At 36.2% G+C, this 21,060-nt stretch overlaps 1 protein-coding gene and 1 pseudogene across 16 annotated transcripts in view; both read left to right on the top strand.

Annotated features, from left to right (window-relative positions):
* MCTP1 (multiple C2 and transmembrane domain containing 1) overlaps positions 1 to 21,060 on the top strand; it is a 536,345-nt gene that overhangs the window by 466,662 nt on the left and 48,623 nt on the right. For all 16 annotated transcript variants that reach the window (XM_063085528.1, XM_063085527.1, XM_063085526.1 and 13 more), the window contains one exon: positions 5,784 to 5,837. In XM_063085528.1, coding sequence (XP_062941598.1) covers positions 5,784 to 5,837 — 54 coding nt within the window. The remainder of the gene's footprint in view (positions 1 to 5,783; positions 5,838 to 21,060) is intronic.
* Positions 11,890 to 12,271, top strand: LOC134369457 (large ribosomal subunit protein uL29-like; annotated as a pseudogene).

The following is a 21,060-nucleotide window of genomic DNA, read 5'->3' as shown; positions in this document are numbered from 1 at the left end:
CATGGCACTTCCCAGAATGAGCCAAGGAAATACATTCTGCAAGAAGAAATAATTGTATTTGAGTGTCTCAGTAAAAATCAGGAAGTGTTTTAGCAGTAAGCACTAATGCTTTTCTTTTCAGTCTGCCTTCTTTTGTATTGCAATATATTCAGCCTCACTGGCAAGCCTATCACACTAATTATTATTACATCTAGTGGTTCAGTTATCTTGATGACTACTGTAGCTGAAATACTACAAGGTCAAATTCTTAATAGCATGAATCAAACTAAGCAGACATCATACATGCAGCTGCTTTTCAGATATTCTGGATGAAACAGTATCCCAGACTTCTTTGACTCTTATTATGCTTACAAATATGGAGTAAAGTACAGTTTAACTGTGCCATTCATTTAGCAAAGTTCCTTTTCAAAAATCTTGTGAGAAACAGGTATACTGCTGTAAAATTGTCTGCCCAAGCACATCTATAATGATCTTAATGACCACAAAAGTCTTCAGCCTGACCTCCTGCACTTTCAAGCAATCTGAAATCATTTGCGTGGTTTATGCATCTTCCCAATCCATAGCACTGTAAAATTTCATACTATACTTACACGTACTTGTAATAAACCCATTGGCACACAAAAGCATGTTCTGCTTAGTTCCTGCATACACACAATAATATAAATGAACTCCAGACCCACGTTGAAGAATACCACTCTCCCCAAATTCTTCCATATCTCTAGGGCAGAAATAAGCATTTAGTTTGTAATGTATCCAGATATAAACAACTGTACACTTGGATGTTCTATGAATATGAAATTAAATATGAAACTTCTTTTGTGACAAGTTTTTTAATGTTTTAACATCACAGTTGCACATCTGGACAGCAGTGTTTCTTCTTTAATTTAAATGCGTTGCTTCTTTATAGACTGGTTTTGAGGAAAGCAATTTGAATTGTGCAACTCTTCATTCTCAGCATAGCAAAACATCCATTTAATCCAAAGGTTATTTCCAAGGAAAGAAAGTAAACATACAAAAGAAACTGGTTTGTGTCAGCATTGGCTTTTGAGAAGTTTGGGCTTCATCGTACTCAGTACTTCGCTTATCTTTCCAAGATTCTTTTGGTTTCTTTTTGTTTAAAGGGATTTAAATAAGTCAAAGACTTTATTCCTGGGAAGATCGTAATACAAAGTGTTTCAAGAATTATTCATGGACTTTTTAACCCCCTCTTGTCACTTTAGTTTTAAACGTGTACCCTAAAATGGTATTGAAAAGCGATAATTAGTATCCACTGTTTATGATTATTTTACTAATGAAGTTTGCCTGAATCCACTTTTCCTTATCCTTTCACTGTCTTGGTCTTATACTGCATCCTTCTGTCGCTTCCCTTATATCTTGGCCTGTGGAATAATTCTAAAGGTGATGTCATATTTTTATTCAAATTACCAACATCATTATTAATGTTTTCAGTCAAATAACATTTTATTTCCTTGCAAATCACGAAGTGTTTTGTGTTGTGTTACAGTTAAAAATCTTGTAATATGAAAAGAGCTCCTCTCCAACTATGTAAGATATTTTAGATTCTGTAGATGCAATATAGTTTCATTTTAAAAATGGATTTTTAAAATGTACAGCCACATGTTATATTTTATATGTTAATGACAAATGTTCAGCAAATATTGAATATGGAAGAAGAAATATTATGCTTTTTAAAATAATGTTATCTGCTTATTCTTTGCCTGTAATGTAGCTGGCGTGCTGCATTTGGGGCTGTCTATGTGTGTTTTTTAAAATGTCATCTTTATTAGTATTACATTCAAGGAATAGTACCGAGAATCAGCTTCTTTCAAGACCTTCCTCCAGTGTGTGGCATATAAGTCTGTGACGAGCGACATTACAGAAGGTCATGTCACTTTTAACTGCTTGCATTACATCTTTCTGATTTCCCTAGTGCCCTTCCTTTGTTTGATTAATACTACTTGCTTTCAAGCAAGGTATCAGAAAGCATAATTTGGAAAGAGAATCCTAGAGTCGATCTAAGATATTCCCCCTTAAGAAAAAAGAGAAAAAACTGATTTTGTAAATGTGTCTTTTCTAACACATGCATTTTTCGTCACTCATTTTATTTTTCCCCCATCAAGGAAATCCTATGAATGTGTTGTTATTAAATTATTGCTGACAAGTGTTTGGGAAACTGGACTTTGTATACTTGAACACAAAACTATGTAGTGCTTATTTGGTTTAATTTGAAGAGGAAAGAGATGGAATTTGAGACTAGAACTCCTTTATTTTATTTGTTTTCCTTAGTTAAGTGTTAAACTCCAGCATGCTCTTCCTAAATAGCAGGTGTTTTTTGAGTTCTCTGGGAAAGGTTACAATTTTGTGCCGTCATTAAATGCACTTCAGTGATATATACAGTTTGTTTTTAAAGCTCAGTTTGCAGTTCCTATGTTCCTTGCATTTGGCTAGAGCTCCTGTCTTAAAGCACAGCTCAGCTTCTGAGACACTCTTGTCCTCAAAGCCATCCATTTCACTGGACCATTAAAGCCTGACGATTAGTTGTGAAAGCATCATAATTTTAATTTGGAATCTTCATCCACACCTCTACCTGTGCCTCTGTATGTGTTTCTGAGTGTCAATGAAAACATGAATCAGAATTTTGTATGTCATTTAGAACACAAAATATTTTGCCCAGGAAAAATATATAATTTAATTCCTAAAAATTAATGTTTAAAATATTAAGTTGAGGTTATTTATGTTTATTAATAGCTAACATTTTTTGAGTACTTACAGGAACTGTGCTAAGTACTTTGTATATATTTTCTCATCAGATCCTTCCTTAATCAACACTGTGGTATAGGTGCTTTTATCCTCTTCATTTTCCAAGGCACCTTACGCTTCACCTGAGCAAAATGTGATAGTGGAATACACTCTGAAGCAGTTTAAAGGCATCAATAGGAAACCATCTGTATTATAAATCCTCACTTGTAGATGTTTATGATGTAACATTAAACAGGCACCAGAGGAGGAGAAAAGCCCTCACTAGGGCGCTAAAACACAACACAAAGGCCTCTCGCTAACACAACACTTTTCTGCCAATGTAAAAGCAAATGGTTGTATTGGGTGGTTCTGGCAGCACATTTGTGGAGAAATTGTGCATAGCCAATTACCCGCTTGTGCAGGGTAAGAACAGTTAGGGGTTTGCAAATGAAGAGCTTGATTCTGTAGACCTCTTTGAGTCATACTTGAACATAAGATCTACAGCCGATTTGTAAAATGTGTAAATTAAGCTAGTGATTTGTTTTATGGTTCGATCATATTTTGGATTTTTAAATATTAATTTGAAGATAGTGGAGATCTCCAAATCTTAAAATAAAGGTTAAGTGTTCATCAGTTCTATTTCCAGGCAAATGTTTGAAAGCATTTTCAATATTTGCTTTTATTAATCTGCATCATTGATTAGGTATATGTCTTTTCAGGTGAGCTAAGTTAGTTCTGTGAGAAAAATAACAAGTACTTTAGCAAAAGTATGTTCAAAGATATGAAGAATAGATGATGCATTAATCTACTCACTCAATCAGCAAATATTTCTTGAACATCTATTATGTACCTTGCAATCTGCTAGTTCAATGCCATTCTTCCTTCATAGCACCTGCAGTGTGATAAGTACTGCAGAGAGGAGGCATGTAATACATTCTTCATAATAACTAGTTGCAATAGTTGAATTTATTCATAGGAGTAAAAGTATATTTGTTTTATTTTCCTTGACATATTTGATATGACTGCACGGATAATTTTAGCAAAGAAATTACTTCATTTAAAGCTAAAATTTTAAAGATAATTTTATTAGAGGTACAAAATAGTAACCATTTTAAAAAATCGGGTGAGGGTTGGGTGAATTATTTTGCTGCAACATAATGCGCTGAAACATTGCAGCTGCTTTTCCTTTTTAAACCTGCGTCACAAATAGCCCAATCTGGAATAGCCTGGCATATGTCACCTCAACTATACATTGTTGCTATTGTTGTCTGTTATTTGTAATGTGAATGATTCCAATTTGGGGAAGTTGAAAGTCAACATGAAAGGTTATCTGATAGGCCCCATTTAAATCTACTGGATTGTAAGCCTCTTGAGGGTTGATAGGGCTATACACAAAGCATCTGTGTTATTCATCTTTGTGTTCCCATATTACCTAGCACTCTGTGCCTCTGACAAGGAGGTTTATAAATAAATGTGTATGGGGTGGCTGAATATGTTTAGAGAGAATGCAAGAGTTCATCTTTAATGTTGATACTGAATCATTGTATATGTTCCCAAAGAAAGTGTAAGCTCTTATTAGATATTGGAAACAGCATATGGTGCTACTATGATACTTTTGAAATGTTGAATGTCCAAATGAAAAAACACAAAATTCTACCATTTCACAGAAGATGTAAAGTATGACATTAAATTAGAAACAATCTCACAGATCATCATATGCTTTGGATTATATATTGATTCATGAGACCTGGAAGTTTGCATTTTGGCTATTCTTTTAAATCAGTTAATGGCTTTTAGAATATTTGAGAAAAATTATAGGGAATAACTGAGAGTCCTGAAATGTTATCTCAGTTTATGTAACTCTTTGTATAATACAGTCTTGTTTATTGGAGTTTTCACTCATAGAATATTCCTGTTTATATCAAAAAGAAGGGCTACGTGTCTCTTTCTTCTGAAGTTATGAGCTTTGGGAGTAAGGTTTTAAAATATTTGATAACCATGATTCTATGATTCTATTAAGTCTATTCAGAGATAGATATCTGGACTCAATTAGGAAAATATTACAGAAATTTAGAAACTGTATCAAATGTCATAAATACATTTGGGACTTACCTGAATAACAACATTCCCCAAAGTTTAAAACATTTTTGGATCCATGGAGTGCAGTTGTGTATGCTTGTGTACATGTGTAAAATCATAAACACCTGAAATGGAATGAAGTTCTATTCTTAATGCCTGCTGTTATGTACTGATGGAGGCAAAGGGAAATTATTTGGCAAATCCAAAATGACTATTCCATTCTGCTGAAGTAGACGATCTAAGAGTGATTAAAAGAGTACACACATCCATATCCACCTGCCTGGGTTATACACACACACTGTACACATTTGATTATAGAATACATTTCTAATTTTTGCCTAATAATATCTATTCCCTTAATATAATTCTTGTATAAAATCACAGAGAATTAAAATGAAACTTTCAGGTAATCTGCAAAAATCAAAAAGTAATAGAGAGATAGTCAAGAGTTGACATTTATACATAATAATTAAAATTTGAGCCATAGAAGATATTGTTAGTTTTATGCCATAGACCATAGGCATGAATCAATTAACAGATATAGTTTTTTACCTTAGAGTTTGGTGAAAAGTAAATTAGAAATAGCAGAACTGTTTCATGCTTAGTTATCTAGACCTAAATCTAAAGTGCCTGATTATTATAGACAGCAGAATAGGTAGAAAGGAAATTTCCTGATTTAAAGTATCCCTCAAATTAATGTTAGTTTACCTTATGCATATTTCAGATTCTTTAAGTTGTCACAAAACACTTCACATAAATAGAATTCCCCTGACTGGGATGCAGGTCCCTGGTTTTAATCAATTAAAGGCAGAGCATTTTCCTAATCGCTGTCTCTAGATCAAATATTCCTTCTTTATGCATCTGTTTCAAATGTTAATAAAGTTTTCATTTCTGAAAGGTTCAAAATGACAGAACAAAATTCTCTCCTTTAAGAGCACAAAAATGACTTCTGTTTCTGTCTGCAGGTAGTGGAGGACATGCTAGAGGACGAGGAAGAAGAAGAAGACAAAGATGACAAGGTAATTATCTTTCCCAGCACTTGGGTACCTGGGGATGGGGAAATGTAGACATGACACTGTTTTCACAGACAGTTAAAAAAGGAGTTGAAGTGTTTGAGTCCAGAAAATTGGACAGTGCTGTTTATCATCCTAACAATGCCACTGCATGTTGCAAAGAGGGAGAGAGGGCTATAAATCCTCTTCGCTTTTGTCCAGAGCTGGGTCAAATATTTTTCTGCCAGGAACAAAAAAAAAATAATTCAGCTTGTCTGGAATTTGATAGCTCTCATGAAGATAACGGCATTGACAACTGTTTTGAAGGGCAAAAATTTGTCCTATCTCGAGTATTACAAATCGGGCTATGCTTTGGGGGAAGAAGTAAAAAAAAAAAAAAAAAAAATAGCAGCCTGCATGAGTTGAACATGGATATTGTCATCTGTAATTTTCGAAAAATTGCTCAGCAAAAGAATGCATGTGTGTGGAGTGCTCTGGAGGACATTTAAATAACCCCGGTGCTCACAGCCCTTGCCTAGATTTGAAATGGCCCCTTGGCTCCTTGGTCAGGAAAGCCCATTCAGTGAGTCTTATATTTCCATTGCTGGTTGGTTTGGGGAGAGTAACCATGGTAAATAACAGCTAGTTTCTAGGATTGCTAGAATTGGTGGTCCCCCAGGGAGAGGGGACCACTGGAGGGAGGAATTAGCATGACCTCGCACCACTGCAACAGTGGTTGGGGTTGGAAGAACGCTTTCTATGGCAAGGATAGTGATGCTGTTACATCATCCTCTCTGGACATTTCCAAACCTAAAATCTAAAAAGTCCTAGGGTGAGATCAGGAGGCAGGGGAGAGAATATCATTAATTATTTCTACATTGTTCAGCATATATAACCAGATTTTGACCTTCACCAGAATCTATCTGACTTCTGTTATAGTAAAGCAATGAAATTTTTTTGAAGAAAGGAGAAAAACAGTGTATCTTAATTTATGCCCTTGACCTTTGATTCCAGTAGAGATGTACAGTTATATCCCAGTGTAAGAATCTGTGTGCTGGAAGCAAGCATTAGAAATGTCAAAAAGAAATTCACAGTGATTAGTTAATCTCCCAAATGATTTTTTTTCCTAACTACTATTCAGTGCTTAAAGGAAAATGGAAACACACACACACACACACACGCTTTCTCCCTTCTAATGCTATTTCAAACATTTTTAAATTGATAGAACTTTTATGTGAAATTTTTCTTCTGTACATCACTTAGTCATTAGCGACATCATCAAACATAAACTAACAAAATCTCCTTCCTGAAAAAACACATATGTGCTTGTTTTTAATGTTAAATAACACAAGCATACACTTCTGGCAATAAATGATATGATTTATTGTGAAGGTCAGTTGTAGAGCTGGAGAGAGCTTGTATTTTAACTCAACATGCCAGCTCTGAATCATCATTTCTCCGCTGATAAACACTGAGCTGCCATCCATCTATGGCCATTTTTCCTTGCTTGTTGCTGCTTTATTATTAAAGCCACCATAAAGATCCATCCCCAGCAGCAGGCGTTTCCCCAGAAATGTTAATAAATGGAAACCTTTAGTGAAGTCTAGTACTTCAATGTCCCTGCTTGAAGTCAACCTATATTTTTTTAGCCAGTTTGTTTATATTCTATACCTCTGATCTTCACTTTTTATGGTCATTTTTTAATAGAGAGGATGTTAGGCATGGAAAACGAATAGCCACACCTGGTTAGCCAGCTCACCATAACATAGATGTCAACGGAACATGCCAGGGTGAAAACATCACCAAATCTCTGGAGTAGCATCTGTTGTAACCTAGTGTTTGGTTATCTGCAATTAACACCCTGGTTCTAACATATTTTCCTATCTAGTTACTAAAGTTGATTGAAAGTGAGTGCTTAGATCACTTTGTGAATTCAACTATATTCTTCTGTATAGGATACCTACAAACACTGTATTTACCATGTGAAAGAATTCTGAGCTGATTTTTATAAATCCAACCCTTTATTTGACTGATATAAAGAGGTTTTCCTATTTTACTCATAATCCAATTGACAGCATAAAAATTGTATCTGAATAAAATAATCTCAAATGTAATAATATACAATGGACTTCTAAGTGCTTGCATTAATAGTGGGAAGAATCTTACAGTGGACATCTTGACATACAGATTTTTAGCTACAAGAAATGGATATAAGAAAGGGTTCTGCAAGTCTCCATTTACCAGCTTCCATCTCTTGACTGGCTCTCACAGCAGTAAATGTTGTTATGTCTCGGATATCAGTGGGAGAAGGGTAATTTCCTACTTTAAAAAATTCATTGGTTCCTCTATTTAAAGTTTGTGTATAGAGTCATGCATAATGGAATTTCATGAGAAAACAAATGTGTTTTTTGCCATACGAGCAGGTACTGACCTCTAGCTCTCATTATTTCTCTGTTTTCTCATATGGTATAATAGTGGGGTCAGGTCAGTGGGTCCTCTTATAGGATAAAAGTAAAAAAGATTAATAAATGTGCCAAAGCCTCACTTTAATTGATCCTGAAGCATCTGTTGCAAGTATGTAAAATATGTCCCAGATGTTTCACCAGGGCTAGTGTCTTGGCTTTCCCTGATTACCACAAGGCAGCTATTAGTCCTATAACCTTTGGACTTGGGGGTAAATGGGGTATTACGTGGCACAGAATGGAGCACCTGTTTTCCATTCAGCAAAGACCCCTGGCAGGCTTTGCCTAAGCCTATCCATATGTTTTCACTTAGCAGATTGTTGGGCGATTATGAAAAGTGTCTTTCTTTAGAACCAGCATTGATATTAGTCACTCACAATGAAAGGGCAAGTCATTGGCTACTTGACAAGGTCCGTGTGGACATAACTGAAGTGCTTTATTTCATTTGAGCTTGGTGTGTTTTTCCTCAGCATAATGATATACATGGCAAGACACAGGTATAAGAAGTTGAAGCAAAGATTATAATTACTTAACATAATAGCTTTGTAATAGCTTTTTTTTTTTTTTTTTAGTGCTGACTTTAATACCTGGGAAGACTTTGGTTAAAGTTGGTAAAAGCTAAATCATGATTTACTTGGCTCTCCAGATTTTGAAGTTTTTCCAGATTATGGCCTTTTAAGTATTTTTTTTTTTTTCTTGAGTTCTTCCTTTTTATTGAAAGAGCTAATCATTATTCAGGTGAGGGTTTGTGATCCACAGACTTGTCTTTCATTTTAAAACCCATTGTCCACATTTGCTTAAATCTAAAATTAGGTGGTTTCTCTCTTAATCCAATTCTATGGTTTTCACAAAGGCAGAGAATATGGGTTTTGTATGGTGAGTCTTAGTTATGAATCATTGACTTGTTAATATTTTCACTTATCTGCATTATGTAGCAGTACTATGGTAAGCTGTACTGGAGATGACATTTTTCCTGAACTAAACGTTAAGACGACACCGTACTGTGTTCTCAGTTGCCTTTGTTGTAGAGCATTCTCTCAACCATCAACCACAAAGTCACAGTTTGATCTGATTTTTTGACCTGACACCAAATCCTGCCTTTGTGGTTAATACAATATCTTAGCAAATAAGGCTTAGCTAAATTACCTAAGTGGAGCTATCAATACACCACATAACAGTGTTTTTCTCCATGTTATATGTAATAATACAGTGGTCAATCTGCATAATCTAGACATCTAATTAATAAAGATCAGCTTTCCTTTTGTAGTTTAAAAAGTTTAGGCATGCTTTCCGTGGTGCAGCCTACCCTTGTAATAGGATCCAGCTGCGACATCAGGAAGCAGAAGATAGAATGCAGGTTTCCTTAGGAAAAGCATGGATTCAAATACATGGCATTCTGGTAATGTTTATTGATAAAATATATTAAAATGTTAAGGCATTTATGTTTACATTGCTTCTTTTTCTTCAACTGTTACGTCAAGGTTATTACGTTTCAAGATAACTAGATACAGCAGATGAATCGTATCTGTCACTTAAACATACACAGATTGTTTGCTTTAATTCTTGAAATCTGTTTTCTGGCTTAATTCTTCAGCCCTAAATATATATATAATATACCCGAGATTCATACATCTCCTCATCTCAAATCAACTATGAGAAGAGAAAAAAGATAACTCTGATAAGTGATATAAGAGAAGATTTTAATCTGACAAAATGCATTTTCCAATGATAGTCAATAAAATAACTGCATGGTGTGAAAACCGACCAAGGATTTGGAGAAAGATAGTAAGAAAGGTAAAAAGGAAAAAAAAATTCTTTAAAAAGAATATGAAAACACATTTAACTGGAATACCATTGTTTTATTCATTTTCTGTTGCTACGTAACAAATTACCACAAATTTAGAGGCTTAAAACAACACTCATTTTTTATCCCTCAGTTCAGTAGGTCAGAAGCTTGGGAACAGCTCAACTAAGTTCTCTTCTCAGGGTCTCCCATCAAGGTAACAGTCAGAAAGAGTACTCATCTGGAGACTTTGGAGAAGAATCCACTTCCAAGCTCGTTCCTGCTGTTGGTAGGTTTCAGTTCCTTGTAGTTGAAGGACTAAAGTCCTTGTTTTTTTGTGGCTTTCCACTACTAGTGATCACTTTCCATGGCCCCATCCATCTTTAAATTCATCAATGGAGAATCTCTTTTGGATTGAATCTCTCCCACACTTCAAATTTCTTTTTTTCAGGAAGAGGCTGGTCCCTTCTAACAGCTCACCTGATTAGGCCAGGCCCACCAAAGATAATCTCCCTTTCTTAAGGGCAACTGTGCCATGTAATGTAACCTAATCGTGGGAATGACTAATCCCTCATATTCCTAAACCTACCTCCACAAGCAAGGGTTATACGTGACATAATACTAGGAGGTGGGAATATTGTCAGCCATCTTAGAATCCTGTCTACCACAGCTATCAAGACCTGCTAATGCTTTGTGTGAAAGCGGAAACATCCTTACGTTCTTCGGATGTATCTATTGCTAAACTGTGACACACTATCCTACAATAGACAAATGAGGAAAGCCTGCCTCTCTAGACATGTCCTTTCAAAGATTACAGCAACATCTCATACTAGTTATAAACTGAAGTATATTTTACAATCGTAGTACACTATATCCCATGCTTATTGTCTAATGCTGATCTGAGGAGAGGGGTGGTTGGGCAGACAAAGGGCCTGATGGGCTATTTTTTTCCCCTTATTGTCTCCTTCTGGGGAGAAGAGCGAATAAGAATAAAATAAGCAACACGTGGGGAAGGATCCATCCCTCCTTTGGGGACCTGTTGGTGCTTAGACCCACTAACCTGATAGCCCACTGACATCGAGCCCATAGAAACACTCTCTACTTTATGTAGAATCATAGCGACATTAAACTGCATTATTTCTACCCAAGAAATAATCTAGTTCAACCCCTTCATTTTAAAATGAGGAGACTGGGGCTGGCTGGTTAGCTTAGTTGGTTAGAGTGTGGTGTTATAACATCAAGGTCAAGCGTTCGGATCCCCACACCAGTCAGCTGCGCCCCACCCCCTCAAAAAAAGAAAAAGAAAATGAGACTGTGGTTCAGTCAAACATAAGTGAATTGCTAAAGGTGATATAAATATTAAATGGTAGAGCTAGGACTAATGCTCAGGTTTTATGACTCCAGGTTTGGCATACTTACGCTTCCTTAAGAGGAGGTTTTCCAGATTATCAAAGTGCAGATGCAAATTACCTCAGACATGATCTTTAAGTATTTAGGTAGTTCCATCCCAGCCAGAGGCTATTTACTTCTAAGTTTCCACTTCTTCTTGCTGTTTTCCTACACATCCACCCTTTCCCACCATACCGGCTAAGGGGATGTGTGGTAGGCTGATAATACCAGAACTGGTCATTTCCTAATCTCTAGAACCTGTGAATATGTCATACTACAAAGCCAAGAAGAATTAAGGTAGCAGGTAGGATGAAGGTTGATAATCAGCTGACCTTAAAACAGGAGGTTATCCTGGATTATCTAAGCAGGCCCAATATAATCACATGTCCTTAAAAATGGAAGAGGCCATCAGAGCAGGTAGCAGCTGAGGGCTGCTTGCAAAGCTATGGCCAAGATCATGGCTCAGGACCTTCACAGCAAGAAGAAGAAAGAGCTGCTGAAACAGCTGGAGCACCTGAAGGTGGATCTCTCCCAGCTGCACAATGCCAAAGTGACAGGTGGCGGGTCCAAACTCTCCAACAGCCAAGCTGTCCGCAATCCATCACCCTTGTTCTCACTGTCATTAACCATTCTGAGAAACAGAACCTCAGAATGTTCTGCAAGGGCAAGAAGTACAGGCCCCTCGATCTGCAGCCCAAGAAAGCATGTGCCTGCACTGCAGGCTCAACAAGCACGAGGAGAACCTGAAGACTGAAAAATAGGCACGGAAGAAGCAGCTGTTACCCCCTGGGAAGTACGCGGCCAAGGCCCGAGCATCGCATCAATAAAACACAAACTGGCTGTGGGGATGGGGTGGCAACTGATGTTTCTGGCTTTGAGGATGGAGGAAGGGGACTACAGTCCAAGTAAATGTGGGCTGTCTCTAGAAACTGGAAAGGGCAAGGAAAAGAATTCTTCCTCTGAGCATCCAGAAAGAAATGCAGTCCTGCCCACATCTTGATTTTATCTCAGTGAGGCCCATCTTGGACTCCTGAACTACAGAACTGTGAGATAATAAATTTGTGTTGCTTAAGCCACGAGGTTTATGGTAATTTGTTACAGCAGCAATAGGAAACTAATACAGGTGTCTTTCAACTGCATTTTTTATACTTCTCCAAAAAACACTACATTTTAAAGCAGTACATCGGAGCTCCTAATTTTTTCCTATTAGTTCTACTCATCTACATAAATATTGCTATGCAGTTCTTCGTTCAGTATGGAAACTAAAAACAGTGTCTAACAAAGCAAATATTTGTATCCATATTGCTTTAATTTTTATTTCAGAAAAGCTCATCCAAAAATGAGACTGGGTTATGACCCATCGCTAATGTAGTTGTGTGTACTTTCTTATTTAGGAGCCTGTACATTGGTGAATAGAGAAGAAAATCCTGAGCAACTTTATTTTTCAACAGAAAAATTTCACTTCCTTACAACATTTATTGTATTCCTTAAAATATTTCACCCTACCAAGGGCCATGAGTATTAGCCTTATTTAGGTCATAGTTACACTTTGAGAATCTAAAGAAAACAATAGATTTTCTCCCCAGAAACACACACACACACACACACACACACACAAACACACTTTTTCATGCCTTTTTTTTAACCATAGAAATGGAATTATTTTAGAGACTCTAAAGTATCTTCATAAAGTCATCTCTATTGTTACCATCTTATTGACAGTAATGCCTAAGATTAATGCAAATTTTGCAAGTAAAAATAATGTTTAATTCAGTTCAAAAGTAAGTTTTTGAAAGAAGGCTGATGTTTGGCTTGATTTTGATACTATGGAGTGGTTTTTGGCATAGCAATGGGTTTGTTATCTTTGACATCCATTTGACTATGATTTATCAGTTCACGGCAATAAGTGCTGGAAACACTGACTTGGCAAAAGAAAACAGTTACAAACCAAAGGGGAGGTTCATTAGATGAGGGTTAGGCATAGTGAGGATTCTCAAAATTCTCCAAAATTCTTATTGAATTCATATTGTGTTGAGATCATCTGTTGAAAAGTCTGCATCATTAATGCTTTATCATTTTTTTAAAAAAGGATTAAATATTCATGAGCCATGTTAAGGTCATTGGTGGCAAAAAATTAGCTTTCAAAGAGTTATCTAATGATTCCAGATGTTGGTGGGTTTCTTCTGCAGACATACTTCTCCCATCTTGGAAAGTTTAGGTAGATATCCACCTCTGATGTACCCTTCCAGAGTGGCAGTTGTGCTAAAAGAATTTAAATGAAAAGACTTACCTAGATAATTTGGCAAAAATATCCATCAAGGAAAGCAAACTATAAATGGACTCTTGTCCTTTTGGGTTATTCTAACAGTTGGATTTCCTTTGCCTCAAAGAACACCAGAACTTTCAATTGAAGGTCAATCAAATGTTTCAAGACCGGTCCTCTGGAAAGCTAGTTAGCTTCTGTATTGCAGCAGTGAACTTCCTCTTCTACTCCCATTTCTTGACAAAAACTCTTGAAATAGCAGTGTGTCAGCCCTGGCTCTCAGGAGGTTGACAACATTTGTAGAAATAGACACGATTTTTTCAGGATTGCTGGCAGAGTCGTTGACACCAGCTGACACCACTGCATGTTGAGATGAGAAGCATGTTTCTTCACCAAAGCAGCAGAACCAGATGTGTTGCCAAGCACCGCAGATGCTCCATCTGAGCCCAGAGTGCCAAGATTCTTATTCCGCCTCAAAGTTTGTTTGGCAAAGAAATTCTTCACCATGTTAAAGACATTGACTCTGCAGATTCTAAAAGGAGTTCACAAAGTAGGAATTCTTCCTTGACTGTAAGAACTTGCCAACAGGAGTTGGCTATGCAAATAGAGGTATCTATTTTCATTAAGTCACATGCAAAAGAGAAATATTAGGGAAATGTCAGAAATTCTGTGGCGTTGACATTGTTTGAGGACACAACTTTAAGAAATGTGTGGCTTTACCAGAATATTTCCAGTGGCACGTGAGTGTTTTTTATTGTTTGTTTGTTCAGTTTGTTTGTTTGTTTGTTTGTTTGTTTGGTGATATGATTAACTCATAAGAAAAGTTTCAATACAAGTCTTTTTTTCTTGGGACAAATCCAAAGCCAAGTAAAGTCCCAGTCTTTAAAAATCAAGATGACTTTTATATAAAGAAAAAGATCCACAATGTCTAATAGATTTTCAGAGTAAGCTGTCTGTTCCTTCAGGTGCTTCCATTGGCCACAACCTTGCCACAGAAGAAGTACTGCAATTTTTGTGTTCTATCACACTCCATAATTAATATAAAACCAATAGATATGAGCACTTCATGGAACTATTTTTTTCTTTGATGTTTTCTAACTTAATCTAGACTCAATGTAAACAGACATGCATGACTTGTAATCATATTAGCAGGGTGTGTTTTCTTAGATTATTATCAACAGGAAACTATCCCAGAGGTCTTAACACGGTAGTGACAATGTCACTAGTTTTTTACCTACAATAGCATCTTTGGCAGATTGTATTATATTACAAATATACTTCCCTGTCCACTGATATCAAGTTTGGCCATGTGACTCACTTTGGCTGACATGTGTCCCTTCCGAGCAGAAGGTTTAAGAGCCATCCTTGGCTGTGCCATCTCTTTTCTTTCTACAACAAGGCTGGAACTGTCCACATAGAAGCCACTCCTTCAGCCTGAGTCCTGGAACAAAGATAACATGGATTCGGCTCTTATGAACATGTAGTGTGAGCCAAAAATAAGCCTTTGTTTTTATGAGGTTCTAAGATTTTGAGGTCTTTGTTACTGCAACATAACTTAGTCTCTGCTGATAGATACAGAAGCCTAGACCATATTACTCTATGTGAATCAATGTCTTAATATTGTAATCTGACATAAAACATAATTTTTTTTACAAGAGTAAGCAAAGCCTCAGGAAGTTAAAAAATATTTTTTTCTTCCTATGTTTATAGACCTACAAATCCCTTCTTGAAGCCCAATCTCAGATAAAGGTTTAACTATTTTGCTATTTCATCTCTTTTATTGAAAAATGATACCTTTGTTCCATAAACATGTATTGAGGAACAAGTCACTGAGTAGACGAAGATGAATATGACCCAATATGAGTCTCTCAGGAGTCACTGACTCATGGGGCACTTGGTTATGCAAGCCAATAATTCCGATACAATGAGAAAAATGTTATAATAAAGTTATGAAACATTTTGGTGAGAAAACAGGAGGATAACCATTTTCACAGAATTGTCAGTGAGTGTTCCACAAAGGAAATGGCATTTAGTTTGGATCTTGAATGAATGAGAACATACCATGCAGTGTGGCATATAAAATCAAGGGGTGTGTAGTATAGTAGAAACAAAGAGTGCAGGAGGGGAAGTAGAGGAAAATGGCACTGGAAATGTACATTTAAGAGTGTAAAGGCTTGGCTGTCATCTAAGGAGTGTGAATTACATTCTCCAAGTTATAAGGAATCGATGGCAGTGGTAAAGTAGGGAATCATCATGAAGAAATTTGTGTTTTAAGAAGAGAACTTTGGCAACAGGGCAGAGGAAGGAATAAAAAGAAAATGAGACTTGAAGTGGGGAAATCTGCTGGGAGATATCACCATATCTCTGGTAAGAAAAAAGGGCATCTTTCATTTAAATGGTAATAGTGATAATAAAAAAAAATTGAGAGAGATTTTTAATAGTGTTACAAGATTATTGAAAAAAATTGTGTGGAAGAGAGTAAGGAAAATTTTAGGATTCTGGATGATGGTGAGATGTCTAGCTGAGATATATTTGTGCAGTACTTTACATATTTCATGGTATTTTCCCTTCTTACCTTTTTTATTATTCACAACAACTCTGTATATTTGCATACCAAACATCATCCCCATGCTGCACCAGTATCAGAAAGATTAACCTGGCTAGTGGGGAAGTAGCTAAGCCTAGAAACCAGATCATGGGTAGGTCGTTGAGCCTAGAAACAAGTTAACTTTTCTATCAGAGACACAGCTAAGACTAGGAATTAGGTAACTTGTCTGGTGATGAAGAAACTGAGATCAGAGAACAAATCCTTTAATTAATTTTCCTTCCCAAGCATGTTGTAGCAAAGCCTGTTGATTCATCTAGAGATGAAACGTAGGCCACTTGGAAAGCAATTTGCATAGCCATAGCCCATCCTGCTCACTATAGACAGAGAAAGTGTCCCATATGCCTGCCTGGCCCTCTTTTCCCTGGGCACTGTCTTTTGACAGCAATGGGAAAAATGATGGCAACAGGTTCATAAACAGTGTCTTCTATCCATTCAGAGCATTTTTAATAACTAAGCACAGATCTGGTGTGGAAACAAGAAGGATAAAGGTAAAAGGTATATAGTAACTATCCTAGTTCTGGCTTTGATCTAACAGTCATTAGGACAATGTGATGCTGAAAGAACTTGGATCAGTTGAGAAACAGCTACTACTGTCACTATTTTATAGATGAAAAGACTGAAACCTCTGAGACATAAGTAACTCACCCAAAGTCACAAAAGAAGTGAAATGACCAAACTTTAAACTCTAGTCTCTCAGGCTCCAAAGACCACCATTTTTTGCATAACACCCCCCAAAACGGTGACCTAAAGTAATAATTTGCCATTCTCTTTCATTATTCAATGGGTTGGTTGGGCTCACCTGGGCAGCTCTTGCCTGAATCTCTCATGTGGTTCTAGTCAGATGCTGGGGGCTGTAGCCTTCTAAAAGCTCAACTAGGCTGGACATTGAAGGTGGCTCAGTCAGGTGACTGGCAGTTGTTGCTGGCTCCTCGTACTATGGCAGCTTGGTTCTGAGAGAGAGAGAATCCAAAAGCAAGTGTTTCCAGAAACCCAAGTGGAAGCTGCAAGGCTTCTTATGGCCTAGCCTTGGAAGTCCTAGAATGTCACTTCTCCCACATTCTGTTAGTCAAGCAAGACATTAAGGCCAGCCCAGATTCAAGGAGAGGGGAATTCAGTTCTACCTCTTGATAGGGAATATAAAGGTCATATTGCATAAGAACCTATGAGATAGGAGATATTGTGTGGCTATCTTTGGAAAACAAAATCTTCCACAATTTTCAAAGAGCAAAAGCTTCTAATAGATGTCATATTAAGGAATATTAAGGAATGTGTCATATTAAGGAATGTGGAGCCTCTTGCCTACCAGGAGAGTCTCCTCATCCAAGGTTTATCAGCACATAGTGCCGGATTAGGTTATCTCAAAAATTAAACAAACACGTCACCTTAAAATCACCAGATAGGCTCATGTTTTATCACCCTATATACATGTATTTTTTGTTTTTGATTTACAATATGAGAAGCAACAAAGGACTGACTTAATTGTCATTCTCTACTTTCCCACTGAAATATGAAAGGGCTCATGAGTTCTTTTGTCGTGCTCATAGATAAAGATTTCATCCAAAAATTTTACCTTCTAATCTCTCCCTTGAAGCTAGTTGGGAAGGAGGAAGGAGTTACAAAGAATCCTTTAAAAATCCCCATCTAAATTCTAGTGGACATCCATTGTTCTCCATTAATAAAGGAGGACAAAATGTCAATGGTCTGTGTTCTGGAAGTCAGGCTTTACCTACTGGGACTGACTGCCAAAAATAAAAAGTCAAGTAAGGAAAGGAGATTGCAGAATATTTCCTTCTTATAACAAAATAGTTTCTACTTTTTAGAAAATGTAATTTGAAATTGCTAACAGTTCACACCTGGCATTTTACTAATTTGTTCAAGGACATTTCTCATAGGACTTAAAGGATCACTAATATCTCTAAAAATTTTGTCCTAGTAACTGTGAATAGGTCAGTCAAGGCCCTTTTCTGGTATCCCTAGAGCCAATATTTCTCTGCTATAGTGAGATAACATTACGTGGATGTTAAAATCAATATTCGGCATGTTCTGCACATAAATGCTATTTCTTGGTTCTGTCATTTTAGGCAAGTATTCTGATCAGCAGTGTTTTGGGAATGGGGACAGCATCTGCATTCTCTTTGTGATTCCACACTTGAATATTTTAGAGACATACAAGGCAATATGATAAACAAATATACAGCTGTGGCAGTCTGATAATGTAAGATTTTATTGATTATCTAACAGAGTAACTACCCTGGGTATTAGGTTTGCTTGTCACAACCTTCAGTGCCTGGGGTAGTTGAACAAGTCCCTTTTTCCTTTGAGCTAACCTCAAAGTTACATAGTTTCTAAATCAAGGTCCTCAGATTTCATACTTGGGCAATTTCTTTCCTTTCTAATGGGTTATATTAGAGAAAACGTGTCACCTTTTGCACCATGTAATACCAAATCAGATCAGAATTCATGCACAATTATGTCAGTGGAAATCTAATAGTACCAGCTGGCTTATCTCTAGATAACACATGGAAAAATAAACTTCCACAACTGACAGATTTACTTGATTTTTCTTTTCAGATAAGTTATTTGTAAGCAATTGAGCTAAAGAATGTAACTGGATTATTTTTCCTACTACAAAAAATAAAAACACCCCAACAGTGAAATGGTAGCTGAGTATTCAAGCTCTGTCTCTCTGCTTTTTTTTTTTTTTCTTTTTGAAAAAGTTCCTGGATAATGAATGCAAAGAAAGAACAAAAAAGACATTTTGCATTAGCTATATTTATTAGGAGAAGTAACAACCTTAAGAAAACAAAATTTACATAAAACATTTATGTGAAAATAACATTCATTGATAGTTAATGGCATTTAAGTAATATAGGTTATGTGGTAGTCTACCTGGGAATGATATTAAGCTGCCTAAAAAGCATTCATCTGTGTTTCTCTTTTATAATCAGAAAAAGTCAAAGCCCATCACTAATCTGTAGTCTTCTTGAAACCAATTAAAATAATTTAAGATAAGTTGTACTGCAAATGTGCTTTTTAAGTGTTTTAGACTTAGGATGTCTTAGGGATGTTGTAACCCCTTTTAATGTTACTATTTATATATAACTACCATGTGTATAGTATTACATCTTTAATGCACTGTATTAGCTGTCACTTGAAATTAAGTGCAGGCATGTTCTTTTTTGGCCTTCAGTTTCTCCTACATTAAGCGTTTAAATAATGATACCAGTAGTAAAAGTATAGGTAGCATTCCTAGTGGAAACTAGCTTCTGCATCTGGTGGGGTTGTGTTCGGGTTTCTATGTGAAAGATATCATAATATCAGAATTGCATAGTGTTTACACACCTGGTATCCAGAACCCTACATGATGTCCTTTTTCAGGGAATTAATGAAATCAAAGCTTATGGTAGGTGTGTTAGATAGATATGCCTTGTCTGTAGAGATCTGGTGATAATTCCATCAAAATTTGTCCCTAGTTGATCATATATCTATGCATTTTTATATCTTTGTGGGTTTTGTCACCAACTCTGTGCTTTGCATCAGTGCCTTCTTCAGAAGGTCAGGTTTTGAGGATTTAATAATTCACCTTGAAAATGTACTCTCAGTTGAACATATCAAGCATGGGTTTTCTCCATTCAGCATGAATTTCATAGCATTAAGAAAAGGCAAATCCATAGCTAAAATATTTTCCTGATCTCTGTTTTTAATTTAATGATAAAAGCAAATAGATGCTTATTGATTTCAGGTGTTTTTTCCAATTTCCACAAGTCATGTTTGCTTTGTATGTTGTAATGACATTGTGCAGACTTTTCTCCACGATGATTAAATTGTGCATTTTTCAAACATGCAAAACAATTAGTTTTAATAAAGAAACTATTCGGATGAGAGTCACTGGAGTAGTTATAGCTTATACTAAAACAATTGATATGAAAATTAAAATTTCTTATATTTATTCACAAATATTCACCTTCCCACAATCTAAATCATAGTGATATTAATTCCTGTGTGAGTCTTTTTCCACTACAACAGGTAAAAGAGTAATACCTTAGAAAGAGATCAATTCTTATAAGAGTTGATTGACTTTGTCATCTACAAGTACTTTTGTATTTCATATTTACACACTAACAGCACAAAAAAGAAGGTGGAAATTTTCAAATTAGGAAAAAAGAAGTCAAGATATAGTATTTTTCTCATATTCAATATAAATGATTCCTTCATTCATTTGTTCACATATCATGCATGTGTGCACTTAATAAATATTTGAGTACCTCCAACAAATGTCTTTTCTGTGCATCATATACTGACACATGTTTAGAAAAGAGTGTAGTGAGTTTTCTTTTCCTTCATTCACCATTAATCTCACACATACTCTGCATCTGTTGCCTCCATTTACTTCCCACTTTTGTTCAATCTTAATTCTTTCTTTACTAGCTTTCATCTATAACACTTTACTAAACTTAGTCCCTGAAGACATCAGTAACTTTACTTGGTTCTCCTCCTTTCCAATTCATGTACACCAGTGCCACCTTGACCACTATTTAATATCCCCTTCTATTTCCCTGTTTGCTCATGTTATTATTTATTTATTTATTTTTTACTGTAACACTTCGATTTTCTTCTCTTGTCTCCAATGTTTGGATATCTTCCAACTTTGCTCTTCCTTAGAGGTTAGTCCAGGCCCACAATTTTAACTATCACCTCGGTGAAGATAACTCCAAAATCTTTAATTTCATTCGTTTATCCATTCA

This window comes from Cynocephalus volans, chromosome 2, assembly GCF_027409185.1.
Source record: "Cynocephalus volans isolate mCynVol1 chromosome 2, mCynVol1.pri, whole genome shotgun sequence".
Classification (NCBI taxonomy): Eukaryota; Metazoa; Chordata; class Mammalia; order Dermoptera; family Cynocephalidae; genus Cynocephalus; species Cynocephalus volans.
This window is presented reverse-complemented; position numbering and strand designations above follow the sequence as displayed.